This window comes from Sorex fumeus, unplaced genomic scaffold (genome assembly GCF_029834395.1).
Source record: "Sorex fumeus unplaced genomic scaffold, SorFum_2.1 ptg000098l, whole genome shotgun sequence".
In the NCBI taxonomy this organism is placed as follows: Eukaryota; Metazoa; Chordata; class Mammalia; order Eulipotyphla; family Soricidae; genus Sorex; species Sorex fumeus.
The window spans coordinates 14,818,293-14,845,796 of NW_026606155.1; the positions used below are offsets into that span (position 1 = coordinate 14,818,293).

Sequence of the window (27,504 nt, forward strand, 5' to 3'; positions counted from 1 at the left end):
GAATGAAGCTATGTAAACCTACTTGGACAAGTCTATATATGAACATATATTTTTATTTTCTTTCACATAAAGTTAGTAATAAATTGCCTGAGCATAAGGTAGATGATATTTAAATTTATCAGAGATTAGCCATTTTATACTTTCATTAACAGTGTATGTTCTACTTTTTCACATCCTAATAATCACAAATCACAATCACAAATCATCCTGTTATTCGTCGATTGCCTCGAGCAGGCCCCAGTAACGTCTCCTTCATCCTAGCCCTGAGATTATATTCAAGGATCTTTAGGAGAATGAGACCCATCATTGTTACTGGTATTTGGCATATTGGGTACGCCACGGGGAATTTGCCAGACTCTGCCGTGTGGGCAGGCTACATTCGGTAACCTGCCAGTTTGTCCAAAGTAGGAATGAGATAATAAGATGTCATAATAAGATGTCGCGGCTGCGCGGTTCCCGGAGCTGGTTTTTATAGTCTCTGAGTCTTGGCCGTTGATGGGATTACACGGCGCCAGGGGGCCAGTTGGTGGGTGTGACCCCCGCCTACTGGAATTCGAAGGATCTGGGTGGAGGATGCTCGGCCCAAATCCGAGTAGGCTTGGAGATCTCGGCCTCGGAACCCGCGTGACTTTGTCCCTCTGCCAGTACCTTCATGTGTGCGGAAAGTGGTCAGATTTGGGCCGAGCATCCTCCACCCAGATCCTAATCATACTTGATATTATCATGTTTTCTAACATGAGCCATTTTAGTGGGTATGTAGAGTCTTGTAGCTTGATTTTAACATCCCTGGCATCTATTGATAGTGAGCAACTTTTTAAAACTATTCAAGTAGCTCCTTTTAGGAAAGGTATTTTTTAAAATGGGTTATTTATAAATTTATTGTTGATTCTGGGTGATTTTTTAATATAGTTTTAATTGAATCACTGTGAGCAACACTTACAAAGCTTTCATAGTTGAGTTTCAGTCATACAATGATCAAACACCCATCCCTCTACCAGTGCACGTTTTCCACCACAAATATCCTCAGTATCCCTCCTGCCACCCCCATCCCACCCCACCCTCTGCTGCTATGACAGACAGTTTCCTTCTTACTCTCTCTCTACTTTGGGGCATCATGGTTTGCAATACAGATACTGAGATACCGTCATGTTTGGTCCTTAGTCTGCTTTCAGTACACATCTCCCACCACAAGTGATCCCTCCAATCATCATTTACTTAGTAGCCCTTTCTCCATCCCAACTGCCTTCTCCTAATTCTGGGTGATTTTTTTTAATGTATCATAGATGCCTTTTACTAATAACATTTCTTTTTAAATTTTTAAATGATATTTTCATAAGTCAGTTGATGAAGTACTGTTTATATATTTTTTCTTTATAGTGCCTTTTGTGTACTAAAAAATGTTCATCCACTCCATGGTCCTAAAGACACTTTCTTTTAAAAAATTTATAGATTTTGCTTTCGTACTGGCTGCTGTCTGTTAGATTCCGTCACACCTTTATCAAAAACTCAGATATGACTCGATGTATAGGTCTATTTTTAGACTATTCTGTTCCATTAACCTACTTGTCTTCCTATTAGACTGTATTAATTACTGAAACTTGATAGTGAATCTAGAAATTTAGTCACGTAATCATTCCAGCATTAGTCTTCTTCGAGCAAAATGCCTTAACTCGGGGCTGGAGCTCCAGTCCAGCGGGTAACATGCTTGCCTTTCAAGCGGCTAACCCCGGTTCAATCTTCAGCGCCACATGTGGTTCCCTGTCCCCCTCCAGGAGTGATCCCTAAGTGATGCAGAGCCAGGAGTAAACCCTGAGCATTGCCAGTTGTATCCCCCATCCCCCCAAAAAAGGTTGTCTTGATTGATCGACAGGTTTGAGTAGAACTTGATTAACCTGTCAGTTTCTATCAACAGCAAAAAGAATTTCTGTTGGAATTGCATTAATTCTATAAATACATTTAAAAAAACCTTTTATTGAATCACCTTGAATCACAAAGCTACAAACTTATTCATGATTGAATTTCAGGCGTACATTGTCCCAGCACCAATCTCTTCATCACTCACTGTCCACTTCCCTCCACCAGTGACCCAGTTCCCCTCCTGACCAAGCCTGCTTCAATGACAAGTGATTTTTTTTACTTAATAAAGTGAATTTAATTCCTTGCATCAAATTTGAAGTCAGTAAATATAAATTATATATTATATCTCATAGAGGCCAGAAAAGAGCATATGGAAACACTATAGATACAGATTAATAGATGATCTAAGGATTCTTTGAGGAAAATCATTAAAGTAACAGTCAACTAATTTTTATATAATCTTTTATATATCTGGAAAACATCTATAGGCATAGAAACACATTGATGATTGTTTTCTATAAAAAAAACATTTTGTAGTTACTTGTAAGTATAGATAAATGTAAGAAAAATATGCATAATTTTATAATCTAATGTTACAATTAATATTTTGAAAGATTTTTGCTTAGTACTAATTCTTTGTACATCTATTTGTGTATTTTCCATGTAACATTTTAATACTTTCCACTTATAATCTTATATAGTTTTTATTTCATGACAATCGTTCTAAGTCAATGAATTAGTTTCAAAAGCATAAATTGCAATAACTTGGTCTCAAAGGATGTTTTATATTATTTTTATAGTTTTAACCTATAGATTGCTTTTATACTTTTGACAATGACAAGTATTTTAATCTTTTTCTTTTCCTTCCCTCCAATCTCATCTTACTCACCGTGGTTTGCAATATTGTTACTGATCCGATATCATGCCTGTTGCTTTGGCTCTTTTCAGCACCTAGTTCTGGTCCAGAAGGATCACTTCTCTCTATCATTGTCATTGTGGTCCCTTCCCTCAGCTATCCCACCTCCCCCACCACCACCCCTGTGGCAAACTTCCTACTAAAGATCACTCATCTCTATTGCCTTTAGGCTTTAGTTATTCTCCTACGGTGTATTTTTTTTATATCCCACATATGGAGGGCTGGAGCGATAGCACAGCGGGTAGGGCGTTCGCCTTACAAGCGGCCAACATGGCCGACCCGAGTTCGATTCCTCCGCCCCTCTCGGAGAGCCCGGCAAGCTACTGAGAGTATTCGATATGCCAGACACAGTAACAACAAAGTCTCCAATGGAGACGTTACTGGGCCCGCTCGAGCAAATCGACGATCAACGGGAGGGCCTTTACTTACTTTACTTTTTATATGAGTGAAAGCATTCGGTGTCTGCCCTTCTCTGTCTGACACATTTCACTCAGCATAATAATCCAGATCCATCCATGTATCAGCAAATTACATGACTTCATCTTTTCTTATAGCTGAGTAGCATCCCATTGTGTATGTAAAGTAGCTTGTTTATCTGGTCATTTGTTCTTGGGTACTTAGGTTTTTTCCATATTTTAAAAAAAACTTGATACCTTTATTCTTAAGGGTTTTTTTTTTAAACTTATTTTAGGGTCTCATCCATGTTTGGTATTTTTCAGTGCAGCAGCCTAAATTTAATCTATATATTTGATTTTTATGTTACTGTTAAACGTTCTTATTAGTGGGTTATTTGTGACTAGTATTTGGATAATGAGTTTTATCTGGGGGTTTGCTGCATTCATTTATTATTAGTTCTGCAATTTAGGTGATTTTTTTGGATATGCTAGCACATAATCATGTCAGTTGAGAATGAAGAGTTTTGCCTCCTTTTTATTTCTTTTCCTTATGTGTTGCTTAAAGACTCCAGAACAGTGTTGAAAGGGATTGGGCAATGTCGTCAGTACTTTGTTGATATTATGATAACAGACTTAAAAGAGCATATTCCCTCATCTTATTGATATCTAGTATCCTGAGCTTTTTGTTGTTTTTACTGGTGGGTATTATATTTTACCTCTTATTTTTCTGTTTCTTGAGAGAGCCTTACAATATATTCCTCTTCAGTGCTTTGATCTGTGCATGTTTAGAGAGGTTCCCTAGAATTCTCAGCATGCATAGAATTCCAAGGATCTCCCCTTGGAAGTGCAAGGCATCAGATTTTAGTACCTTGCTCAGTTCAGTGTCACATGGCTTCCATCTGAGTCCTCCAGTGAAGCTATGAACCCTTTAGCCTATCTCAGCATCCCTCATCAGCCTTTTTAACAGCACAGATACATCGTACGTAAGTGGAATTTTGGATACTTTGGGTTATTCCTTATACTCAATCAGTATTTTCTGAATCTCCACCGGTAAACCTGCATTACTGTGTTTTTAAAAAGTCACTAAAGTTCTGTATAACCCATCAGACTACAGATCAACAGTGGTTAGAACCATTCCTAACAAATCTTTGAGATGATGACATGATGAAAACTATATTTGAAATGATATTTTGGTCACTTTGATCATCTGTGGGCTTTTCTTTGGGTTCTGTGATCTCCACAGTCCGAGCATTTGTGGAGATTTCAAATCCAGGTTCTTTGCTAATCTTTTATCATTTCATTTTAGAAATGGGCATTTTTCCCACAGACCCAATTTTTGGTTCCCAGATGCAGCCCCCAGCACCAGTTCCGTTCATGAGGCTCAGATATTGTTTCTCTAGAAACTTAACTGACCAGAGCTGAAGAATAAACACAACGGGTGCCTTGACAGAGAGAGGCATAACCCAGAACTTCGCCCTGCCCGGGAGTTCCACAACTTGCAACAGATAAAGCTTGAGTGCAGGGTGCCTTGCTTCCCAGGGAACAATTTGAAATGTTTGAGGTTTAATGGGGCTGGAGCAGTCTTACATCCAGGAGGCGCTTGCCTTGCACACAGCCGATCCAGGTTCCAACCAGGGTTTGATTCATGCTACCCTGAGCCTCACAGGCGTGATCTCTGAGAACAGGACCAGGAGTAAGTCCAAAGCACCACCGGCTGTGACAAAAAAAAAAAAAAAAAAAAAAAGTTTGATTTTAAAATGTTCTCTTTTATTGTCCTGCCGAAAGCAGGCCTAGAGCTGGAGTCGCCTCCTGCAGGCTGGACAGAGAACGGCAGGCAGCCCGAGCTGGGCTGCTGTTTCCAGCTACTGTGCTTTGTCTTCCTGGAACAGGAAGTCATTATCTGGAGAGTCACAAATCCGAGGGTCCTCTTTCTGGAGAGGGACGCATCACGCTCCTGCCAGCAGTTAGAGCAGCCACTTTATCACTGCGGCTACAGTGCTCCTCCAGGAACAATTCTTCCTCATTGTCTTGTCAAAATACTCATTTTCCTTTGTCCCCTTTCTAATCAGAGATTCCTGATCTCAGGGAATGTTTGCTGCTTTATCTCAGTACTTTAATATGCCTATTCTAAATAATCATGTTGATTATTGCAACTAAATTTTTTTTATACTATGCAAAGGAACATCTCTCCTCTGTCTTTCTGTCTGTCTCTCTTTCTCCCCCCTCCCTCTCATAAGGGGAGCCTCCCAAGCTCTATTGGGCAAAGGTGGTAGTGGGGGCGGTTCTTGAGAGACCCTCCCAGTGCCCCTGGGCCAGTTCAGCCTGGTGCAATATGAGTGCCCGAGGATGCAGCGCTGTTCGGCTCTGCAGTGCTGGAGAGTCCCTAGACATGCTTGGATGGTGCTTGGGGTTCTCCAAGAGCTGCCCCTGTAGATGCCAGGGATCAAACTAGGATTGGGCACATGCCAAGCATGTTCCTTAACCCCAGCATTATCTCCCTATTTCTTCTTCTTTTCTTCTTCTTTTTAATAATTAAAATAATTTAAATGGTAGAGCATGCTGTGTGTATTGTATATATGGCGTTCATATGTAGTCACATGTCTCATTTAGTCCTTAACCATATTGTGGTATATAGAATAGATTATAATTATTCTTACTATCCCATCTGTTTTTTTAAAATTTATTTTGAGTGCTTATCATATTGTTAAAATGACACCCCCACCTAGTATACTTCGTTTAAGAAGAGGAGGAAGATGGGGTTCAACATTGAGTAGCCAGCCTGCGACTTTTTTTTTTTTTTTGGTTTTTGGGTCACACCCAGCAATGCTCAGGGATTACTCCTGGTGGTACTCGGGGGACCATATGGGATGCTGGTGATCAAACCCAGGTCAGCCGTCTGCAAGGCAAATGCTCTCCCCGCTGTGCTATCACTCTGGTCCAAACCTGCGACATTTCTAACACTGTTGAGCTGTGGCTTCATGCTGCAGGGCTCTCAGAGAAGTGAAGCCGTGGACTGTAAGCTCAGGTCTCCCCGGGACAGATCGCAGCTCTCTCTGTCCAGCCTCAAGTCACCTAACATCTATACCTCGGTGTCCTCACTGCTGATATGGGATGTTCATGTCTCCAAGGTCAAATGAGATCATTTGGTAGCAACACTGGCAGATCACTGGCATCCGACCATAATGGGGCTTGGCAGTGGTGCTGCAGATGTTGTTGGAGACATGGTGGAGGTGGTGATGGGTTAGCGCCCCTCCCTCCCTTCAGACACAGTCACGGCCACCTCTCTTGTTCTCAACCTGCAGCATACTCTTTATTGTTTTTGTTGTTGTTGTTTTTCAATTTGGGACCAAACTTAATCAGGCTCAGAGCTTATGCCTGGCTCTGTAGTCAGGGATCACTCCTGGTGCGTCTGGGGGACCATACATGGTGCTGGGGATCCAACCTGGTTTGGATGCATGTTAGGCAAGCACCTTACCCGCTCTACTATCACTCCCGCTTAGCCTGAACCCACTCTGATGTCACAAAACTCTCCAGAGATAACTCCAAAAGTCACCGAGGTATCTGTGGAGTTAGAGAACTGAATCACAAGTTAAATACTTGGAACAAAAACCCACATAAATATGTCCTTCCCCAGTTTTATTTTGCCCCAATTCTGTAGAGTGTTTGTGCCTATGTCTTATGCCCAACACTCTCCACCACTTCCCTTTTGAGGGGTAACACTAATGGTGCTCAGGGCTTCTTCCTGACTCTGCCCTCAGGGATCACTCCTGGCAGGGCCCAGGGGATCATATGGGATGCGGGGGATCAAACCCAGGTTGGCCACGTGCCTAGCAAGCACCTTCCTGGCTGTTACTATCACTCCAGCCCCTCCTCTGTTCACCCTTCCCCCTCTTAATCAGAATCTAAAGACTCTAGAGTAGTTAGTTGCCTTCTCCCTATTGGCCTTTTTTTTTTTTTTAGTATTATTCATCCTCTTTTGGCTAACAACCTTTATCAGCTTCAAACCGGCGGATACATTTGCACAGTCTACTGTTCACAACAGGCTAGAAATTCTTGTGCTCTGCAGTGCTCGCCTTTGAAAAGATCTCTGAGGAAGCAAAGCTCTGTTTTGTGCTGTGCCACCTGGAACGTAACTGAGATTTTTATGCAGAGGCAGGCAGAGTCCACCTCACTAGCCTCCATTCAATGTGCTCTCACGTCCGTGAAGGACACAAGGCAGCAAGGAGCCCCGTGTACCAGTCTGCTCTGTCTGATCCCAGGAAATCCCCTCCGCTGGCACGGACAACAGCTTACTATTTTTAAAGAATCTGGAAGGCAGCATGTTTGTCAATATATCACTGTGTCACAGCCCGACAGGAAGCTTTAGATTTCAAAATAGAAATACTGATCTGTGACCTCATCACTGTTTACTAAAGTCCTTGACTTTAAATGTCAGCAGCTATCAGGTTTACTTCATGAACTGCTTTTTTTAAAAATTAATTTGTGTTGGGGCACCATGATTTACAAAGTTATACATAGTTGACTTCCAGGCATACAGTGTTCCAGCACCAATCCCACCACCAGTGTCAACTTCCTCCACCTGTGTCCCTTGGTTCCACCCCCCGCCCCCTCAGCCTACCTCCTTGACAGGCACACTTTTTGAACTTTTTAAAAAAAATTGACTGGGGTTTTATAATGTATAGTACTGTTTAATGATGGTTCCCGTGTGTATAATACTAATACCACACCCATCATTGCCATACCTACCTCTTTCTCCCAAGGTTCCCAATGCCCCTCCCATTCAACCACATGCACACACAATTTTGTGGATCAGTATAGCTTCTGGCCCTTTATTACTACCTTGCTATGTATCTTTAAGAGAGAGATCATTCTGTATCTATTCTTTTCATCCAAGTCATGGCAAATTACATGATTTTGTTCATTCTTAGAGCTGAATAGCATTCCTTTTTGTAGATATACTGCAGCTTCTTGATCCATTCGTCTATAGTTGGGTTATTTTTTTTTTAGTTGGGTTATTTCCCAAATATTTAGGTTCATATGGTGGTCATTATACCAAGTACTGTGATGACTGCAGCTGTGCATTATCCTTTTAAATTAATGTTTTCGTGTTTGGGGGATAAATGCCAAGAACTGATGTTACTGGGTCTGAAGGAAGTCCTAGTTTTATTTTTTGAGAGATCCCTGCATTGCTTTTCATAGTGGTTGATTCAGATCACGTTCCCACCAACAGTGGATGCGGATTTATTTCTCCCATGACCCCTGTTTCCAGACTTTTTGAAATGTGCCATTCTCCCTGGCATCAGATGATACTTCAGTGTTCTTTTTGATTTGCATTTCCCTAGCTCTGCACTCAGGGATAGCGCCTGGAAAGACCTAGAAGTTGAACTTGGGTTGGCTGGATGCAAGGCAAACATGCTACTCATTGTACTATCACACATGTCCCATAGTTAAGCATTTTTGGTTCAGAAGCAGGTTCAGATTTGCTAGGTGCTTCCAAATTTGAGCTGGAATGATGTTTGTCCCTTGTCATAATTGAGAAATGGCACAGAGTCTTATTCAAAGACAACAGCCGCGATTGTCCCTCTAGCTTTCAGTTCCATGGCTCTATTAAAGCTCCCACAATTCTAAATTATCTCTTTCCAGGAACAGCCTCAGAGGTTCCTGGACTCTAAGGAATAATCATGATAATAATATCAAGTACTTACATTATGTTTGCTATGTAAACTTTTTATACATTAACTCAGCCCAAACCACAAATTAAAAGGTAAATACTATCATTATCTCCATTTTACAGTTGTGGGTACTGAAGCCTATTGCATTTAAGTAACTTGCCCAAGGTCACAAAGCCAGTTGGTGGGGGAACCAGGATATAAAGCAGCCTGGAACTGCAGTCCATGCTCATAACCTCTTGATAATGCAGTTAAGGCCTATCTGCTTCCCATCTGTTCATGTCCCTGGTGATCCAAGCCAAAGATCACAGTTCTTCAGGTAAGAACCTTAAAATTTCTTGCCTTGGGGCTTGAGTGATAGTACAGCTGGTAGGGATCTTGCTTTGCATACTGCCAACCCAGGTTCAATCCTTGGCACATTCAAACATCATTCAAATGGTCCCCAAGCCCACCATGAAAGATTTCTGAGTGCAGAAAATCCCTGAGTACCACCAAGTGTAGCCCAAAAGCAAAAAAAAAAAATTGTTTTTCTTCCATCTTTGGCCCTAGATTACAGAAATCAAAAGGTCAAGGGAAGATGAGAAAGAAGGCAGGAGAAGTTGAATGAGTTTGGTCTGGAGGTAACATCAGGGCAATGACCAGGGTTTTTGGCCACATCAGTGGTATAGAGGCGAGATTTTTTGTATATATCAAACCCACTAGAGCCAACACTATTTTAAGAGTGTACCCAAATTATGATAATTAAACCTAACAATGTTTCTGTTAAGGAGACAGGTTGAGGGGTGGAAGGGAACCGGGGATTATTGGTGGAGGGATGCTGGCACTGGTGGTGGGGTTGGATTTGGAACATTATATGTCTGAAACTCGATTATTAAGAGCATTGTAAATCAGAGTCTAATTTTTTAAATTTTATTTAAAGAATTGAAAAGCATTCTTCCCTCCATGTTTGAAGCATGTGTCTTATTTATTAAAGCAATAGTATTGCTGTTCTTTTTCCTTGTTAAATGAAAAGAGAAGATAGAGATAAACAGTACAATTGAAATATATTTTTTGTGAAATAACTATCAAGCTCATAAGGCTCTTGCAAAGATCTTTTGTGTATATCTTGCCTGGCTGTTAAGGAACTTGTCTTGCAAGCAGGAGAAGCCAACTTTACTCGTAGGAATTTATCTAAGGATATAGTGTACAGAATCAAAAGAAAGACTGAAAAATTGGATTGTGAAGTTGGTCTGTCAGCTTAAAAATTATTTTTTATAGGGGCTACCCTTCATGGTGTTGTATTGGAGAGAAGGATGATCCACAGGCCACTCTGGGAAACAACTGACCAAGCAGCACTGGCCCAATAGTGGCACTAGGCCCAGTGATGCAGTGCTCTTCTGGCTGGTAGCTCTGGTGTTACTCAGGAGGGCCTGAGCTATCAAGGGTCAAACTCAAGGCCTCAAGTGTTATCACTTGAGCTATCATCCTGGCTCAGAGTATCAGCTTTGATTGTACTAAAAATCACTCTCCAAATTAGTAGTACCCCCAAAGAAAGCTCAAGATTCTAAACACCAGCAATCTGGGAAAAATCAGGCTGTTTCTAGTCTGTGCTCCCAGGCCCAATTGATTTCCTTAGGAGCTCACTCCTGGGGCTGCAGTCAATTGCTAGTGGTAAGGGCCATTGCCTCTCTTCATCACCACCCGTGCCTGAAGACACATTCATATATTGGCCTCAAGTTTCCAAGTACAGCAAAAGAGGATGAACCCCATTGCACACACTCTTTTCAGATTTTCATTTCTGAAGGATTTGACCTCCGTCAAAGTAAATCAAGTGCTGAAGTACAGAAGTAGTGTGGGAAGAGCCTGTCTAAATTCATGGAGAGAGAAGGGAAGAATTTGGACCATTTTTCTCTATCTCCACAGAAGGTGAGGAGCCTTGTCACCTTTAAAACTCAGCTTAGCAAAAGCCAATATGGTGTCTTCTCATATGCCTTCATGTGAATAATTCAACTCCTGCCATTTTCCTGTTCTTATGACCATCCATTCAAATATCCAAAAAGAATCTGACTTCATTGTGTGGTCTCTAATGCACTGTGGATGAGACTTATTGGAGAATAGTCCACAAAGATTTGAATGAAAGCAGAAAAATTGAATTGTGGGGTTTCCCAGAGTAGTAGATAGGAGGGCAGGATGCAGGACAGGCAGTGTATATTTCTTCTGTCTTTTTGTTCACTGTGTTAAATTGGAGCGTGAGGATTGACTTTTCCCCTGAAACTTAACAGAAAGTCATGACTTCAGCCTGTTACTTGAGATTTTGGATGTTTACAATGTTAACTCAAAAGACATTCCCTATAGACCTGGTGATGACCTCAAGATCTCACAGACATTTCCTATTCTGTCACTAAGTGATATTCCTTGGATACTGTGAATATAACCAAGAAAGGGGAGTAGAAAGACTGGTGTTCTAATATGGAAGTGACATAAGTTTTTGACCCTGATAGTATCTCCAATATGTCTTCATTTAGGTTAACTACAAAATTTCTTTAGAATTGGAAATCTGATTTTAAACTTTCTGAAAAGTCAAGAGGGTGGTGGTGAAGTCATGTTTAGAAGATTAGGGTTAATAGGAAAAGTCTGAGATTACATGCTTTCACAAGGGGGCAGAGGCATTTGAAAACTGGACTCCAAAGCTATAGAAATATTATAGAGGTTAAGGTGAGCACTGCATATGGTTCCAAGTACCACTCGGAGAGATCATCAACACTGCCAGAAGTAAGCTCTGAGCATCACTGGGTGTGTCCCATCCCCTTTCAATTGAATTTTTGCTAAATAAAGGGAGGATTTCAGAGAATAGTAGATCCTTTTTATTTGCCAAAATGTAATTTCATTTGGGCTGACAACCAAAGCCATTTTCTTAGAGAGCCTGAAACCTTATTTTGCCTATACTGATGCTTTTTGATTGAAGAATTGTTTTTCAGCCTTTGACTTTGAGTCTGCATTTGCTCTGACTATTCAAGCATGTTTCCTGTAGGCAGTAGAATGTTAGGTTCAATTTTTTAAATCTATTTTGTCACTCTGTGTCTCTTAATTGGTATATTTACACTCTTGACATTGAGAGATTATTGTCATGGGATTTTGTGCCATCTTTCTATAGAACTTGGGTGTGTTTGTGGGGTTTGTCTTGCCTTATAGAAGCCCCTTCAGTTTTTCTTTTGAAGTTGATTTTGAGTCTGTGAAGTTCCTGAGGTGTTGTTTATCCATGAAGTTGAGTATCATTCCCTCAAATATGAATGAGAGTCTAGCTGGGTAAAATATTCTTAGTGAGGCTTTCATTTCATTAAGGTAGTGTGTGTGTGTGTGTGTGTGTGTGTGTGTGTGTGTGTGTTTTACTATATCCCACCATTGACCTCTGGTCCAGAAGGTTTCATTTCTATAGGTCAGCTGTAAATCTAGGGACACTTCTTTGTATGTAATTTCCTTCCTTGATCTTGCTGCTTTCAGTATTGTATCTCTATCTATGGTTCTCAGCATTCTGATTAGCATATGTCTTGAAGTCTTTTTATTAGGGTCTCTTTTAGCTCGTTACCCTTTGGGCTTCCTGGATCTGGATGCCTGTGTTTTCCAGCTCTGGGAACTTTTTTCAGCAGTGATGTCTTTGACTGTTACTTCCTCATTGGGGTTACCGCCCTGTTCCTCTGAGATTCCAATTATTCTTATGTTGTTCCTCTTGAATTCATCCCATAGTTCTCTTGTCTGGTCTTGACTTATTTTGAGATCTTTTTCCGTCTTCTGTTGCCTGGATTTTTTCTGCATCGAGTTCAGCTGATTCTGCCTTCAGCTGCTGTTACTCTACTGTTGAGGGCATCCATTGAGTTTTTCACTTCCCCTACCAAATTTTTATTAATGACATTGCTGCTTGCAGTTTTCTTATTTCTGCTCTCATCTCCTCCTGTGTTTTATTGGCTGTTCATTCCACTGTTTCTCTCATCTCCTCCTGTATTGTATTGCATATCTGTTCCATGATTTCTTTGAGCTCTTTAAACATCCTCACCATTTCATTTCTAAATTCATTATCAGAAAGAGTACATTATGTGGGTATTCCTTGTTGAGGCTTCAGGGTTCCTGTCTTCATCCAGTCCTCATTGTGGGGTTCTGTGCTATTTCCCCATGGTGACTGTGGTAGTCTAGAGATGGTTCTTTCTGGTACACTATTAGCATTCCCCTCCCTCCACCACACACACACACACACACACACACACACACACACACACACACACACAGAGCCAGGGTTGACTCTAGGGGAGCTTGGTGGGTGGTAGTGTCTTCTTTCCCCGCCAAGGATATTCCCTACCAGTGTGGTAATCCTGTGTAATTGTGTGGAGCCTCTTGCGCTGATTCAGGGAATGTGCTATTTAAACTTACAGTTACTTTTTGATTAAGGTTGTATTGTTTCTTGTGCTCACCATTACTTTTGTGGGTTTTGGGGGAAATATTGTTTGGAGTGGCTGGAACGATATCACAGCGGTAGGGCGTTTGCCTTACAAGCAGCTAACATGGCCAACCCGAGTTCAGTTCCTCCGCCCCTCTCAGAGAGCCCGGCAAGCTACTGAGAGTATCTCGCCCGCACAGCAGAGCCTGGCAAGCTACCCGTGAGGTATTGGACATGCCAAACACAGTAACAAAAGTCTCATGATGGAGACGTTACTGGGCCCGCTCGAGCAAATCGATGAACGACAGGAAGACCGTGCTTATACCGTGCTTATTGTTTGGAGTAGGGGCTAATGGACTGTTGACTAATGGACTAATATGGTTGGGGTAGCCAGGCAGCCCTGGTGGAATTTCAGTAAAAGAAGCCAAGGTGTAAAAGGCGAAAGTTTTATATGATCTGAATGGAGATGTGTGCAGAAAGTAGATAAAGGACCAAACATGATAACCTCTTATTGTCTATATTGCAAACCATGATGCCCAAAAGTAGAGAGAGAGTTTGGGGAAGATTGTCTGCCATGGAGGCTGGGGGAGGGTGGGGAAAGCGGGGGTATACCGGAATATTGGTGATGGGGAATGTGCACTGGTAGAGGGATGGGTGTTTGATGATTGTGTGATTGTAACCCAAACATGAAAACTTGTACTATCTCACAGTGACTCAAGCCAAGATGTGGATTTTATGGAATATGGTGGGGGAGATTAACTGGTGGCTGTATTAGCGTCCATCTGCTTGGAAAAGCACGCCCACCGCTGGCCTGACCTGTAGAAGGACCAGTGACATTCATTGTCAGTCACTGAGTGTGTGTTCAAATCCTGCCACTGCCAGTTTGCTCTTGCTAGCAGGAAAATTCTTTCACACACAGCATTTTCACAGAAAGAACTTCTACTTGGTGCCACCCACACTAGGAAACTTCCCACAGGGTTGTTTGCACCCATCTCCGCTTTTAGAAGTTGAGATCTCTGACCACATGTCACAGCAGCTTTAATTCCTTCTAACCCTACTTAAAGGTATATGATTTGCCTTTACTAAAGTCCATGGACTCAGTTTTTCATTTTTTTTTTCATTTTTCATTTCATCATCCTGTTATTCGTCGATTGCCTCGAGCAGGCCCCAGTAACGTCTCTTTCATCCTAGCCCTGAGATTATATTCAAGGCTCTTTAGGAGAATGAGACCCATCATTGTTACTGGTATTTGGCATATTTGGTACGCCACGGGGAGTTTGCCAGACTCTGCCCTGTGGACAGGCTGCATTCGATAGCCTGCAAGTTTGTCCAAAGTAGGAATGAGACAATAAGATGTCATAAAAATAAAGTTCTGATAAGATGTCGCATGGCCGCTGGGATCTGGATTTTATAGTCTCTGAGTCTTGGCCGCTGATGGGATTACACGGCGCCAGGGGGCCAGGTGGTGGGTGTGACCCCCGCCTACTGGAATTTGGAGGATCTGGGTGGAAGATGCTCGAATCCAATTCGAGTAGGCTTGGAGGTCTTGGCCCCGGAACCCGCGTGGCTTTGTCCCTCTGCCAGTACCTTCAGGTGTGCGGAGAGTGGTCTCAGCATGGTGGTGGCTGGTCCTGGAGGTCTCCGGCTGCCGTAGCCCTGGCCGGGGCGGGGAGGAAAGCTCAACCCGCTCCCCTCCAAGGGACTCCGGGAAGGAACACCGAAGCGCGGGGGCAGAGACTGCACTGCTCTCGTCCGGGATCTGGATTTTTTAGTCTCTGAGTCTTGGCCGCTGATGGGATTACACGGCGCCAGGGGGCCAGGTGGTGGGTGTGACCCTCGCCTACTGGAATTTGGAGGATCTGGGTGGAAGACACTTGACTCCATTCCGAATAGGCTTGGAGGTCTCGGCCCCGGAACCCGCGTGGCTTTGTCCCTCTGCCAGTACCTTCATGTGTGCGGAGAGTGGTCTCAGCATGGTGGTGGCTGGTCCTGGAGGTCTTTGGCTGCCAGAGCCCTGGTTGGGGCGGGGAGGAAAGCTCAACCCGCTGCCCTCCAAGGGGCCCCGGGAAGGAACACCCAGGCACGGGGGCAGAAGACTGCACTGTTCTCGTCCGGGATCTGGATTTTATAGTCTCTGAGTCTTGGCCGCTGATGGGATTACATGGCGCCAGGGGGCCAGGTGGTGGGTGTGACCCCCGCCTACTGGAATTTGGAGGATCTGGGTGGAAGACACTCGACTCCAATCCGAGTAGGCTTGGAGGTCTCGGCCCCGGAACCCGCGTGGCTTTGTCCCTCTGCCAGTACCTTCATGTATGCGGAGAGTGGTCTCAGCATGGTGGTGGCTGGTCCTGGAGGTCTTCGACTGCCGGAGCCCTGGTTGGGGCGGGGAGGAAAGCTCAACCCGCTCCCCTCCAAGGGGCCCCGGGAAGGAACACCCAGGCGCGGGGGCAGAAGACTGCACTGTTCTGTTAGTGGTCCAGGGTTTCCTTCGGAGTTTACAGTTCTAGGTTACTTCTTGGTGTTTCCTCACATGGTGACTATAAGATTCTCACTGAGGTAGTGATCAGGACAGCTTAAAGCATGGTCGCTGTTTCAGTGACAGTCAGGGCAGGAGATGTAGGGCTGCTGCTCTTCCAGGACCTTGGCCATTGCCTCTTCTGGGCCCTTCTTACTCTGGTCCCCAGCCCTGGCACATCCTGCGCATAAAGACGATGATGAAATCAGCCTCCGAATGAAGGCCCTCCTTTGCCCTTTGTACCTACCATACATTCTGGCTCACCTTCTGGATAGTACTCATTTATGTATTTATCTGTGGGGTGGGCTGGAGTGATAGCAGAGTGGGTAGGGCATTTGCCTTGCACTTGGCTGACCCGGCTGACCCAGGTTCGATTCCTCTGCCCCTCTCGGAGAGCCCGTCAAACTACCGAGAGTATCTCGCGTACAAGGCAAAGCCTGGCAAGCTACCTGTGACATATTCGATATGCCAAACACAGTAACAGCAAGTCTCACAATGGAGACATTACTGGGCCTGCTCGAGAAAATTGATTTACAATGGGAGGACAGTGCTACAGTGTGGGGTACTGTTTGGTCCACACCGATTGTGCCCATCCTAACAAGCAAGGAAGAATTGACAGAGCCAGTCAGTAGGAGTTGCTCAAGGACCTAGGAGATAAAGGGCTGGAGCACATACTTGCATGAGGGTGCCCTGGATTTAATCCCCAGTGCCACACAGTTCCCAAGTACCATGCTGGGAATAGCCCTGAGCATTGCTGAATGTGAACCCAAATGCCTTTATTTTGGGGATAACTTTAACCAGGAAACTTTTACAGTATCAAAGCATTTTTCAGATCAGTGTGATGGCGGGGGTGGGGGTGGGGTAGAGTGGGGTGTGTTTGGCATTGGAACAACCCAGTGTGTGTAGTTGCGGGGGGGTGGGGTGGGGATGGGAGCTGCTGAGGCAGTAGTATTTCCAGGTAAAATTGTGGAGTGCTTTCTGTTCTCTTTAAAGAAGTAGATTTCCAAAGGATCACTGAGTGATTTTTTTTTCCCTAAAAGGAGGCAGTAAGCTAAATAAATCTGGGAGCCTTTGTTCTGATTAATACTAAGGATAGATAACTAAATCCAGCCACTCCCTTTCTCCTTTTCCTCGCAGTGTATTTTGAGAACTGTGCATGCTCAGGCTTACACATCCTAGCCAGAGGAACTACCTAGATAAAATTCAGCCAATTAGTTTCTACATCTCTCCAGATATATTCACACATGGGGTACTAACAATGACCTGATCTTAGGCTTCCCTAAATAAAGTGACCTTAATCTGAATTCCCTAGCTTCTTTACTTCAATCACAATCACAACCATCCTGTTATTCGTCGATTGCCTCGAGCAGGTCCCAGTAACTTCTCCTTCATCCTAGCCCTGAGATTTTTTTTAAAAAGTGCCATATTCAAGGCTCTTTCAGAGTTAGGAGAATGAGACCCTTCATTGTTACTGGTATTTGGCATATTGGGTACGCCACGGGGAGTTTGCCAGACTCTGCCATGTGGGCAGGTTACATTCGGTAGCCTGCCAGTTTGTCCAAAGTAGGAAAGAGATAATAAGATGTCAGCTTCCGGAAGCTGGTTTTTATAGTCTCTGAGTCTTGGCCATTGATGGGATTACATGGCGCCAGGGGGCCAGTTGGTGGGTGTGACCCCTGCCTACTGGAATTTGGAGCATCTGGGTGGAGGATGCTCAGCCCCGATCCAAGTAGGCTTGGAGATCTCAGCCCCGGGATCTGCGTGCCTTTGTTCCTCTGCCGGTACCTTTATGTGTGCGGAGAGTGGTCTCAGCATGGTGCCTGGGTTGAGTTTTCCTCCCCGCCCGGACCAGGGCTCCGGCAGCCAGAGACCTCCAGAACCTTCTTTACTTAAAAAAAAAAAAAAAACTGACTTGTAAGCCATTTTATTTATTTATTTATTTTGGATTTGCTCGAGCGGGCCCAGTAACGTCTCCATTGGAGACTTTGTTGTTACTGTGTCTGGCATATCGAATACATCACAGGGAGCTTGCCAGGCTCTGCCGTGCGGGCGAGATACTCTCGGTAGCTTGCCGGGCTCTCCGAGAGGGGCGGAGGAATCGAACTCGGGTCGGCCATGTTGGCTGCGTGCAAGGCAAACGCCCTACCGCTGTGCTATCGCTCCAGCCCCCGCTCGAGCAAATCGACGATCAACGGGAGGGCCTTTACCTTTACCTTTACCTTATTTTGGACATCCCTGGCTCAGAGCCTACTCCTGGCTCTGTGTCTAGCAATCACTCCTGGTGGTGCTTTCGAGACCATGTGTGGTGATGGGGCTTGAACCTAGGTCAGCCAAATGCAAGGCAAGCACCTTAAGCACTGACTTATCCCTCCAGTCCTGATTTAGTTAATTTCTCTTCACCAGTTAACAGTGTTCCTAAAACACTGTGCATTGAGATAATTTGTGCCAATCCCAGAAGTCATCGAAAAAATTAGTGATATTTTAGCTTAATGAACAAGTTTTAAGGAAATACCAATTAAGGAAAATTAAAAGCAAAGCTTGATTTCAAATTTCATCTTGGGCAGTTTACTGAAACTCTTGAACCTTGGCAATATGAAGGGGTACAATTTTGTATCTAAAATCTCATCAAGCCCAAAGAATTCTGTTCCGTTTCCACTTCACAGATGTTGCACAAAATATGTAATTATATACGAATTGTGCTTCTGAGGTTGGTTGCACAGTTTTAACTTGTGTTTTATTATATGACAGTAACTGCTATTTTATGTTGAGAAAAGTGCAGTACTCAAAAAATATTTTTCTTCCTACTACCAAACAATTCCAGTGAACTGCTCTCAAAATCTTTTTTTGCAAGTGTCATTGCATTAATAGATTAAGTTAACAAATAAGGGAAGAAGGTGATCGAATATCTGCTGTATTCTAAGTAACAGAGATTTTATTATAATAATACTGTTAACTTCCCCCATTATCCTGACTTTTTTTTCAGTTTTGTTGGCTTTGATTATGATCATAATTTGATTATGATTATAATCATTTCATTTAATTTTCTCTTTAAAGAACTTAAATAATTGTGGCTTGATATTAAAAGAATCCATCATTTCTTGTCAGTGTGGAGCAGTAAAAAAGCTAGAAAACTCCCAGGTGCTAGAAATTCTCCTGTGGCCGAGAAAGAGGGTCTCATCTTTAAACATGGCTATTATTTGGCAGCAGCCCAACTCATAACAAAAGCAGGATGTGGTAGCAAGTGGAAAAAACTAATTAAAATAATGCTGGATTTTCTCGTTTCATTTTAATATGTCATTAAAATGGAATTGTGGATGACCATTAACTTTGTTCTACAGATAAATTTTTCCTAATTAAAAAAAATTTACTGTGATTTACTACATGGCTCATGATGGAGTTTCATGCTTACAATGTTCCAATACCCCCCCCCCCCCCCACCGAGTGTCTGCTTCCCTCCACCAATGGCTCAGGATTCACCACCCCCTCCTGCCCTCCATCCCCATTGTCCCTCCCCTGCCTCATCTCTCCCCCTTGGTAAGCTCAATTCTATAGAGAAAATCTCAGGTTCTGTAGCCTTTGGCCCTATGCTATTTCCTTGCTATGATTTTTTTATATTCCACACATAGGAGGGATCATACTGTACCTGTCTCTCTCCTCCCGGATGACTTCACTCAGCCTGATTCCCTCCAGTTCCATTCATGTAGTGGCAAATTGCATGATTTCATCTTTTCTTACAGCTGAGTAGTATTCCATTGTGTATATATACAATAGTTCCTTTATCTGGTCCTCTGTTCTTGAACACTTGGATTGTTTACAGATTTTGGCTATTGTGAGTAGCGCTGCAAAAAACACAGGAGCATGGGTGTCTTTTCTGAGTAGCATTTTTGGGCCGTAGGAGCTGATGCCTAAAAATGGGATTGCTGGGTCATGTGGAAGTTCAATTCTTAGGTTTTGGAGAAGTGTCCATGTTTACCAAAATGGTTGAACCATTCCACATTCCCATCAGTTGTGGATTGATATCCTTTTTTTTCCCTACTCTCTCACCAACAGTGGTTGTTTGTGTATTTTGTAATGTGTGTCAGTCTCAGTGGTGTGAGGTAAAATCTCATTGTTCTGATTTGCATTTCCCTAAAGATAAGTGATGCAGAGCATTTCTTCACATAGCTATTGGCCATCTCTATTGGCCATGTCTTATTTTCTAGATCTTATTCTGGAGAACCTGGCAGGCTACCAAAAGTATCCTGCCCACACGGCAGAGTCTAGCAAACTCCCCGTGGCATATTCAATATGCCAAACACCAGTAACAATGATGGGTCTCATTCTCCTGACCCTGAAAGAGCCTCGAATGTGGCACTTTTTAAAATCTCAGGGCTAGGACGAAGGAGACGTTACTGGGGCCTGCTCGAGGCAATCGATGACCAACAGTGATGTCTTCTTTGAGGAAGTTTCTGTTCATCTCTTCTCCCCGTTTTTTTTTTTTTTTATGAGGTTGTTTTTTCTTGTTCAGTTTTGCAAGTGCTTTATATATCTTGTATATTAACCCTTTGTCATATCAGTGGTAGGCAAATATTTTCTTACAGTGTGTAGGGTGTCTTCTTACTCTAGTCAGTGTGTGTGTGTGTGTGTGTGTGTGTGTGTGTGTGTTGCAGTGCAGAAGCCTTAATTTGTTGTGGTCCCATTTGTTTGTCTTTGCTTCTGTTTACTTGGCTTTTCTCACTGAAGAGGCTTCTAGATTCAGTGTCATAAAGGGTTCTGCCTATTTGGGGAATAAGACTCCCTACAGAGGCTGTCCATTGGCAGTGAGTATAAATAGCTTTGATTAAAACAACAAGAAAACTACCTTCAAATGGAAAAGGATCACAGGTTATCTTAAAATAATGAGTGGTGTCAGCTGCAAGGCAAAAAGGCTATCCCTGATATGCAGGACTGTCTGGATGGAGCCTGTACCTTACAAAAGCTCCATAGAGCTGCTTCATTAGAAATTTATGAGTTTTGAGCTATGCCTTTTCCCCAGTTCTCTCTGGAGAATCAGTTACTGTCTCATGGAAGTGCTTCTATTTTACTGGGGGTTACAATGTTCCTTTTGGCTTTCAGCAAAATAATAGTACTTTGCCAGTAGTAGTAATTACATTACAAATCCCATAAAAATGGATTGTTGCCTTACCCTTTCCCCTTTATTTTCCAGAACATAAATCCATCACACAGCTACAAAAGTAGATTAATGATTAATTTAAAGACTAGTCTCATCTTTAAAATGCCTTGAAATCCTCTTGTGGGTGCTATACAAAACCCTTTTCTGTACAGAAATCCTTTGATGGTGCTGGTATATTTGCTGATGAAATTTCTGGGGTCATTGTAGATCTGTCTACAATGGGGGGACTTTCCTTGGGGGGACTTTTCTCCCACTGCCAAAAATCTAGACTTAATTCAAGCATGTATGCATTACTATAAATGAAATTACATGTATACATGCTTGAATTAAGTCTAGATTTTTGGCAGTGGGAGAAAAGTCCCCCCAAAGAAGTAGCTCTCTTGATTTCTTGCAAAATTATATTGAAGTTCTTGGGCTGAATTGCCAATTATGTTTAGGTCCTTAACTCCTGGCATCTTGCCAAGTGATGCAGGTGACTTAGGTACTTTGGGGACTAAGGGAGTCAGTCTTGAGAGAAGAGTACTGTTGCCTCCCAGCTCAACTAATCTTGGCCGCCCAGGGAAGTGCCTACGAGACATCTGATAAAGTCTGTTAAAGTCTGATAAAGTCTGCTATGAGCACCTACATAGCATGGATATTAGAGTCCCATTAGCTCCACTGGGCAGCTAGCTGTAAGACTGCCTATGTCCATTGGATTACGAGGCAGTAGATGGGACATGGTCCCTACCACCTGAGCTCTTGGGAAACCGTGGACTCAGTCCAAGTGAGAGGAATTGCTCTCAGTAGGAAAAGGAAAGTTAGTCCTCATGATATATATTTGTTGGGTTTGATAGAAAAGAGTTCAGGAAGTGACAGATAAAGAAGTATAATTGTTTTATTTAGAGAACTATGGAAGGAGGGAGGGAAAGAAGGTGGAGGAAGAGGAGAGATGAAGGGAGAAAGGAAGAAGGAGGGGAGATTAGAATGAAGAGAGAATCTCTAAGACTGAATGCACCCACTTGCCTTTACAAAGTTCTTTTTTTTTTTTAGAAGGGATTCTCCCTAAACACCTCACTTAGGGCTTTGTTGTGAGTGCCCAGGGAAAAATGTTGAACTCTAGAGGGTCTTTCCTGTAATTATAACACATCTTTTGTTCTTCTGGTGCTTCTCCTTTTCCAAGGGGGTCCACGCTTCTCTAGAGTAGTGCCTTGGTTTCTGCATCTAGGTGGTTACTTCATACCTTGGGCAACTTCAGGACTAGTAACTTAGCAGTTTCCTCAAATCACATCTTGGCATTATTACTGCCACCCTCCCCCCCAATCTGATTATCGGGAGCCCCTTGCTGTATGTTGCCTGCAGCATTTTTCAGACTGACATTTCAGAGAATGAATCACTTTGTATTTCAATAAATATTCTTGGAAAGATAGATAAGTCAGCTACTGCATCCTCATGTAATTTCATTTACAGTAATGTGTGGCACTGCGGATTTGGCAGGTTTAGATGTAATGTTTATGAAGACTTGGTCACGTGGGCAGAAAACTCAATCATTTGACAACTCTTTGAGTAACCAGATCTCTTTAATTTCAAATTACTGGCAGAAACAGTGGATAGAATGACAGAGATTCCCTTATATATTCCTCTAGAGACAGTAGAACTACAGCCTAGAGCAAAGCTTCCTTTCTCATTCTTCAGTCAACAGACTTCCTCTGAGTATTTACTGTGTTCGGACAGAGGAGTCATTCCTTTGTCAGAATCCATTCTATCTTGGTAGACTTCATTTCTCTCTCCCTTTCCATAACTCTGACAGATATATTATTTCCTTGTGCTACTGAAAACATTTGCTTCTTTCTATACCAAAACTCAAGTCTTATATCTCCTTCCTAAAAGGCCCTATAATAACCTTTGTTTGTAGACTGGATACTCAGGAATAACTCCCAGTTGTAACACTTGGAGATTGTCCTGGCTACTCGAAGGATCATGAGATGCTGAAGATTAAAACCCAGGGCTCCTATATGCAAAGAATGTGAGCTACTACACTGAACAATTTTCCTGGCCCTGTAATAACCATTTCTTTTATTTATTAGATAAATAACAAGATGGAAAAGTATTTTTTAAAAACTCATATCAGAAGCATTTTATCATAGTACTATATTCTTATAGCACTGTAGCACTGTCCTCCTGTTGATCATCTACTTGCTCGAGCGGGCACCAGTAACGTCTGTATTGTGAGACTTGTTGTTACTGTTTTTGGCATATTGAATACCCCATGGGAAGCTTGCCAAGTTCTGCTGTGCGGGTGGGATACTCTCGGTATCTTGCCTAGTTCTCCCAAAGGCATGGAGGAATCGAACCCGGGTCAGCTGCATGCAAGGCAAATGCCCTACTCACTGTGCTGTTTTGATTCTTTTTCTTTAGTTTGTGTTTTTGGGGCCCAGTCTGCAGTGCTCAGAGGTTATTCCTGGCTCTGTGCTCAGGGAACACTCCTGGTGGTGTTTGAGGGACCATATATAGCACTGGGGATCAAACCTAGGTTGGCTGAATGGAAGGCAAGTGCCTAGCCACTGTGCCGTCACTCCAGCCCAGTATATCTGTTTCTTAACACTCTCATCCAAAACCTTGTTCACAATTTTGATTTTTCCCCTTTGGGTAGAATTGTTAAGTCATTGTTTATGAATACCTGTAAGATCCTTAATTGTCAAGCCACTTTACAAAGTACAGAAATTTACAGATCCATTGTCTAATAAGTGTTCTTTTTGGTTGTTGTTGGTTTGGACCCATACCCAGCATTGCTCAAGGGTTACTCCTGGCTCTGTATTCAGGAATCACTCCTGGAAGTCCTCAGGAAACCATATGCGGTGCTGGGGATCGAACTCAGGTCAGCTGCATGAAGAGAAGTGCCCTATCCACTCTGCTATCTCTCCTGCCCCTACTAAGTGTTTTTATTATAGCTGCTTTACCCTATTGTATATTTGAAATTTTAAAAAGCTCTACTGATTTTTATATTATCATTTGTGTCATTTCTAGTGACTGATATTTTTTATATTCTTACTGGACATTTGTAGTTAATATTTCTTGAGTTATCAATATATACTGTTTGCCTTTTTTCAGAAGGATTTTTATGGCTTCTTTATTCACTGTACAAATCATTTCACAACAAAGATGTAAACTTTTATGTTTAATATTTATCAGTCATATATAGGCTAATTCCCCACACCCCTTACATTATTCACAGTCACATTATGTCATGGAGCAAATAACTTTTCTTCAGTGAAATCAACCTTATATCATTGTATAATTTTATAGAGGAGAGACTTTTCAGTGAATTAAAAAAATTAAATATACAGTGTAACGGTATAGAACTTTGTTGGTGGGACATGGTGAGGCTCACATGCTTATTGAGGTGTAAAATTGTTTTTATGATAATGTGAATCAAGGGCAAATCCATTTTTGTTTTGTGTTGGGGGCCACACCCAGCAATGCTCAGGGGTTATTCCTGGCTCTGCGCTCAGGAATTATTCCTTATGCTGCTTGGGGGACCACAAGGGATGCTGGGGATCAAATCCAGGTTAGCTGCATGCAAAGGAAACACCCTGCCTATTATACTATCTCTCTGGACTCAATAAAATTTTTAAAAATTTTAAAAATTAAGAAGGTATGCTTTAGAGCAATATTTTAGGATATTTTAGGGGAACATCAAATCCAGAAAATTCTATAAAATAAAGGGAGGCTGTTAATAAAAGGAGAGGTTAAATTGCCCGGGATCTTGTTTCTACTAGTGCTTCTATATTGATGGACACATTTATATTTTTCCAACATTGAATGTAGTGTGATTTATCATAAAATCATAATTATTATAAAATTATATTATATAAATATATTTTATGTATTATTATATTATACTATAATGATTTATTATAAAATCATGGTATTTGTGTCTTGACTAAGCATTTGAGACAGGTAATAAGCTATTTTAGAATTTACTGAATTCAAGGTAAAATTTGTCACCCCTCCTTCCCATACCTTAGTTTCCTCTATCTCATGAAACTCCGAATAGCAGTTCCTCAAATGTTCTTATTTCCGTTTTAGACAATTCCTCGTCGCTGCAGGAAGATGAAGAGGTAGAGATGGAGGCCGTCAGCTGGCAAGCCAGCCGGCCAGCCATGAATGGCCACCCCGCCACCCCAGTGACCTCTGCTCGCTTCCCCAGTTGGGTCACGTTTGATGACAATGAAGTCAGCTCTCCTGTACCACCAATCACCTCTCCTCTGAAGCCAAATTCACCACCTCTTGCATCCGTGACCCCGGATGTGCCTGCTAACTCAACTGGGTCATTTAAGAAGAGGGAACGTCCCAAGAGCACGTTGATAAACTTTTCCAAAGTTCAGAAACTGGACATTTCTTCCTTGAACCGTCCGCCTTCCATAAGTGAGGCCCCCCCTTGGAGGGCCACTAATCCTTTCCTGAATGAGACGCTCCAAGATGTACAACCATCCCCCATCAACCCTTTCAGTGCTTTCTTTGAGGAACAAGAGAGACGCTCCCAAAACAATTCCATTTCCAGTAGCACCGATAAAAGCCAAAGAGACTCCCTCATCGTTGTCTACCAGGATGCCATCAGCTTCGATGACTCGAGCAAAAGCCAGTCGCACTCTGATGCGGTGGAAAAACTCAAACAGCTCCAGATCGATGATCCTGACCACTTAGGCAGTGCAGTGCTCCCTGATGATGACCCTGTGGCTTGGATCGAACTTGATGCCCCCCAGCCTGGCTCAGCCGCAGGACAGCCTCGGGATGGGTGGTCCATGATGCTGAGGATCCCTGAGAAGAAAAACATCATGTCCTCCCGGCACTGGGGACCCATCTACGTCAAACTGACCGACAGTGGCTTCCTACAGTTGTATTACGAGCAGGGCCTGGAAAAACCGTTCCGGGAGTTCAAGCTGGAGATCTGCCATGAGATTTCAGAGCCCCGGCTCCAGAACTACGATGAGAATGGCCGGATCCACAGTTTGCGGATAGACCGCGTCACCTACAAGGAAAAGAAGAAATACCAGCCAAAGCCAGCAGTGGCCCACACAGCCGAGAGGGAGCAAGTGATTAAGCTCGGCACCACCAACTACGAGGACTTCCTGAGCTTCATCCGGGCCGTTCAGAACCGCCTCATGGAGCTGCCGGTGCTGTCCATGGACCTGACCACTGTGGGCTTGAACTACCTGGAAGAGGAGATCACGGTCGACGTCCGAGATGAATTCTCCGGCATTGTGGGCAAAGGGGACCACCGTATTCTCCGGCACCATGTCCTGACCCGAATCCACATCCTGAGTTTCCTCTCAGGGCTGGCCGAGTGCCGCCTGGGTCTCAACGACATCCTGGTCAAGGGCAACGAGATTGTGTCCCGGCAGGACATCATGCCCACCACCACCAGCAAGTGGATCAAGCTGCATGAGTGCCGCTTCCACGGCTGTGCAGACGAGGATGTCTTCAGCACCTCCCGCATCATCCTCTTCAACCCCCTGGACGCCTGCCGGTTTGAGCTGATGCGCTTCCGGACGGTGTTTGCCGAGAAGACGTTGCCCTTCACGCTCAGGACGGCCGCCAGCATCAATGGGGCCGAGGTGGAGGTCCAGAGCTGGCTCCGGATGTCCCCTGGCTTCTCCTCAAACCGTGACCCGCTCACTCAGGTGCCCTGCGAGAACGTGATGGTCCGGTACCCAGTGCCCAGTGAGTGGGTGAAGAACTTCCGCCGGGACAGCGTCCTGGGGGAAAAGTCTCTGAAAGCCAAAGTGAACAGGGGGGCAAGTTTTGGCTCAGCGAGTGTGTCGGGCTCAGAGCCTGTCATGAGGGTCACTCTGGGCACTGCCAAATACGAGCACGCCTTCAATGCCATTGTGTGGAGGATAAACCGCCTGCCTGACAAAAACTCCGGTAGGTCGAGGTCACTTCCCCCCATGATGGAAACCAGCAAAATGGCGGCAAAGGAGCTGAGATGGAAGTTCCATCCGCTCTTGCTCTGTAAAATGTTGGTTGGGGTCATGTGGCTGGAATGGGTGGGGGTGGGCGTGGAGAACTGGACCAGGAAATGAAAATATTTGAGCAGAATAAGGGAGAGACTTGGGTGGTCCTGCATCTTTTCGCTCCCTGGTTCCTATACTTCTTGTGTTTGTTTGTTTTTTTTTTAATTTTGTTTTGGCTTTTTGGCTCACACCCAACGATACACAGGGTTGTTATTCCTGGCTTTACACTCAGGAATTACTTCTGGTGGTGCTCGGGGACCATATGGGATGCTGGGAATCGAACCCAGGTCGGCCACGTGCAAGGCAAATGCCCTACCCACTGTTCTGTCACTCCAGCCCCTCTCTCATACTTCTTGCATGAAGCTCTGCGTTCTTCTCAGCTGAAGTGCTCAGTAACTCCCCAGGGCAGCTGATGGCCTTGGAGTTGTTTCTGACTTGTTCAAGGATAACTATGCTGCTGGAAACTTGCCATATCCGGATCCGAGAGGATTTCTGGATCCAAAAGGGATGCCTCTGTCACCGCACCCTGGGTGTCGGTCAAGGGCGCAGCATCTAGCCAGATCTTCTGTACAATACAGGGGACACAGGAGGAAGGATGC

At 43.5% G+C, this 27,504-nt stretch overlaps 1 protein-coding gene across 1 annotated transcript in view; it reads left to right on the forward strand.

The window, feature by feature from the left end:
- The window catches only part of STON2 (stonin 2), a 189,596-nt gene that overhangs the window by 153,629 nt on the left and 8,463 nt on the right, over positions 1–27,504 (forward strand). Inside the window, exon 5 of the mRNA XM_056134453.1 lies at positions 24,978–26,816. Within this exon, the coding sequence (XP_055990428.1) occupies positions 24,978–26,816 (1,839 nt within the window). The remainder of the gene's footprint in view (positions 1–24,977; positions 26,817–27,504) is intronic.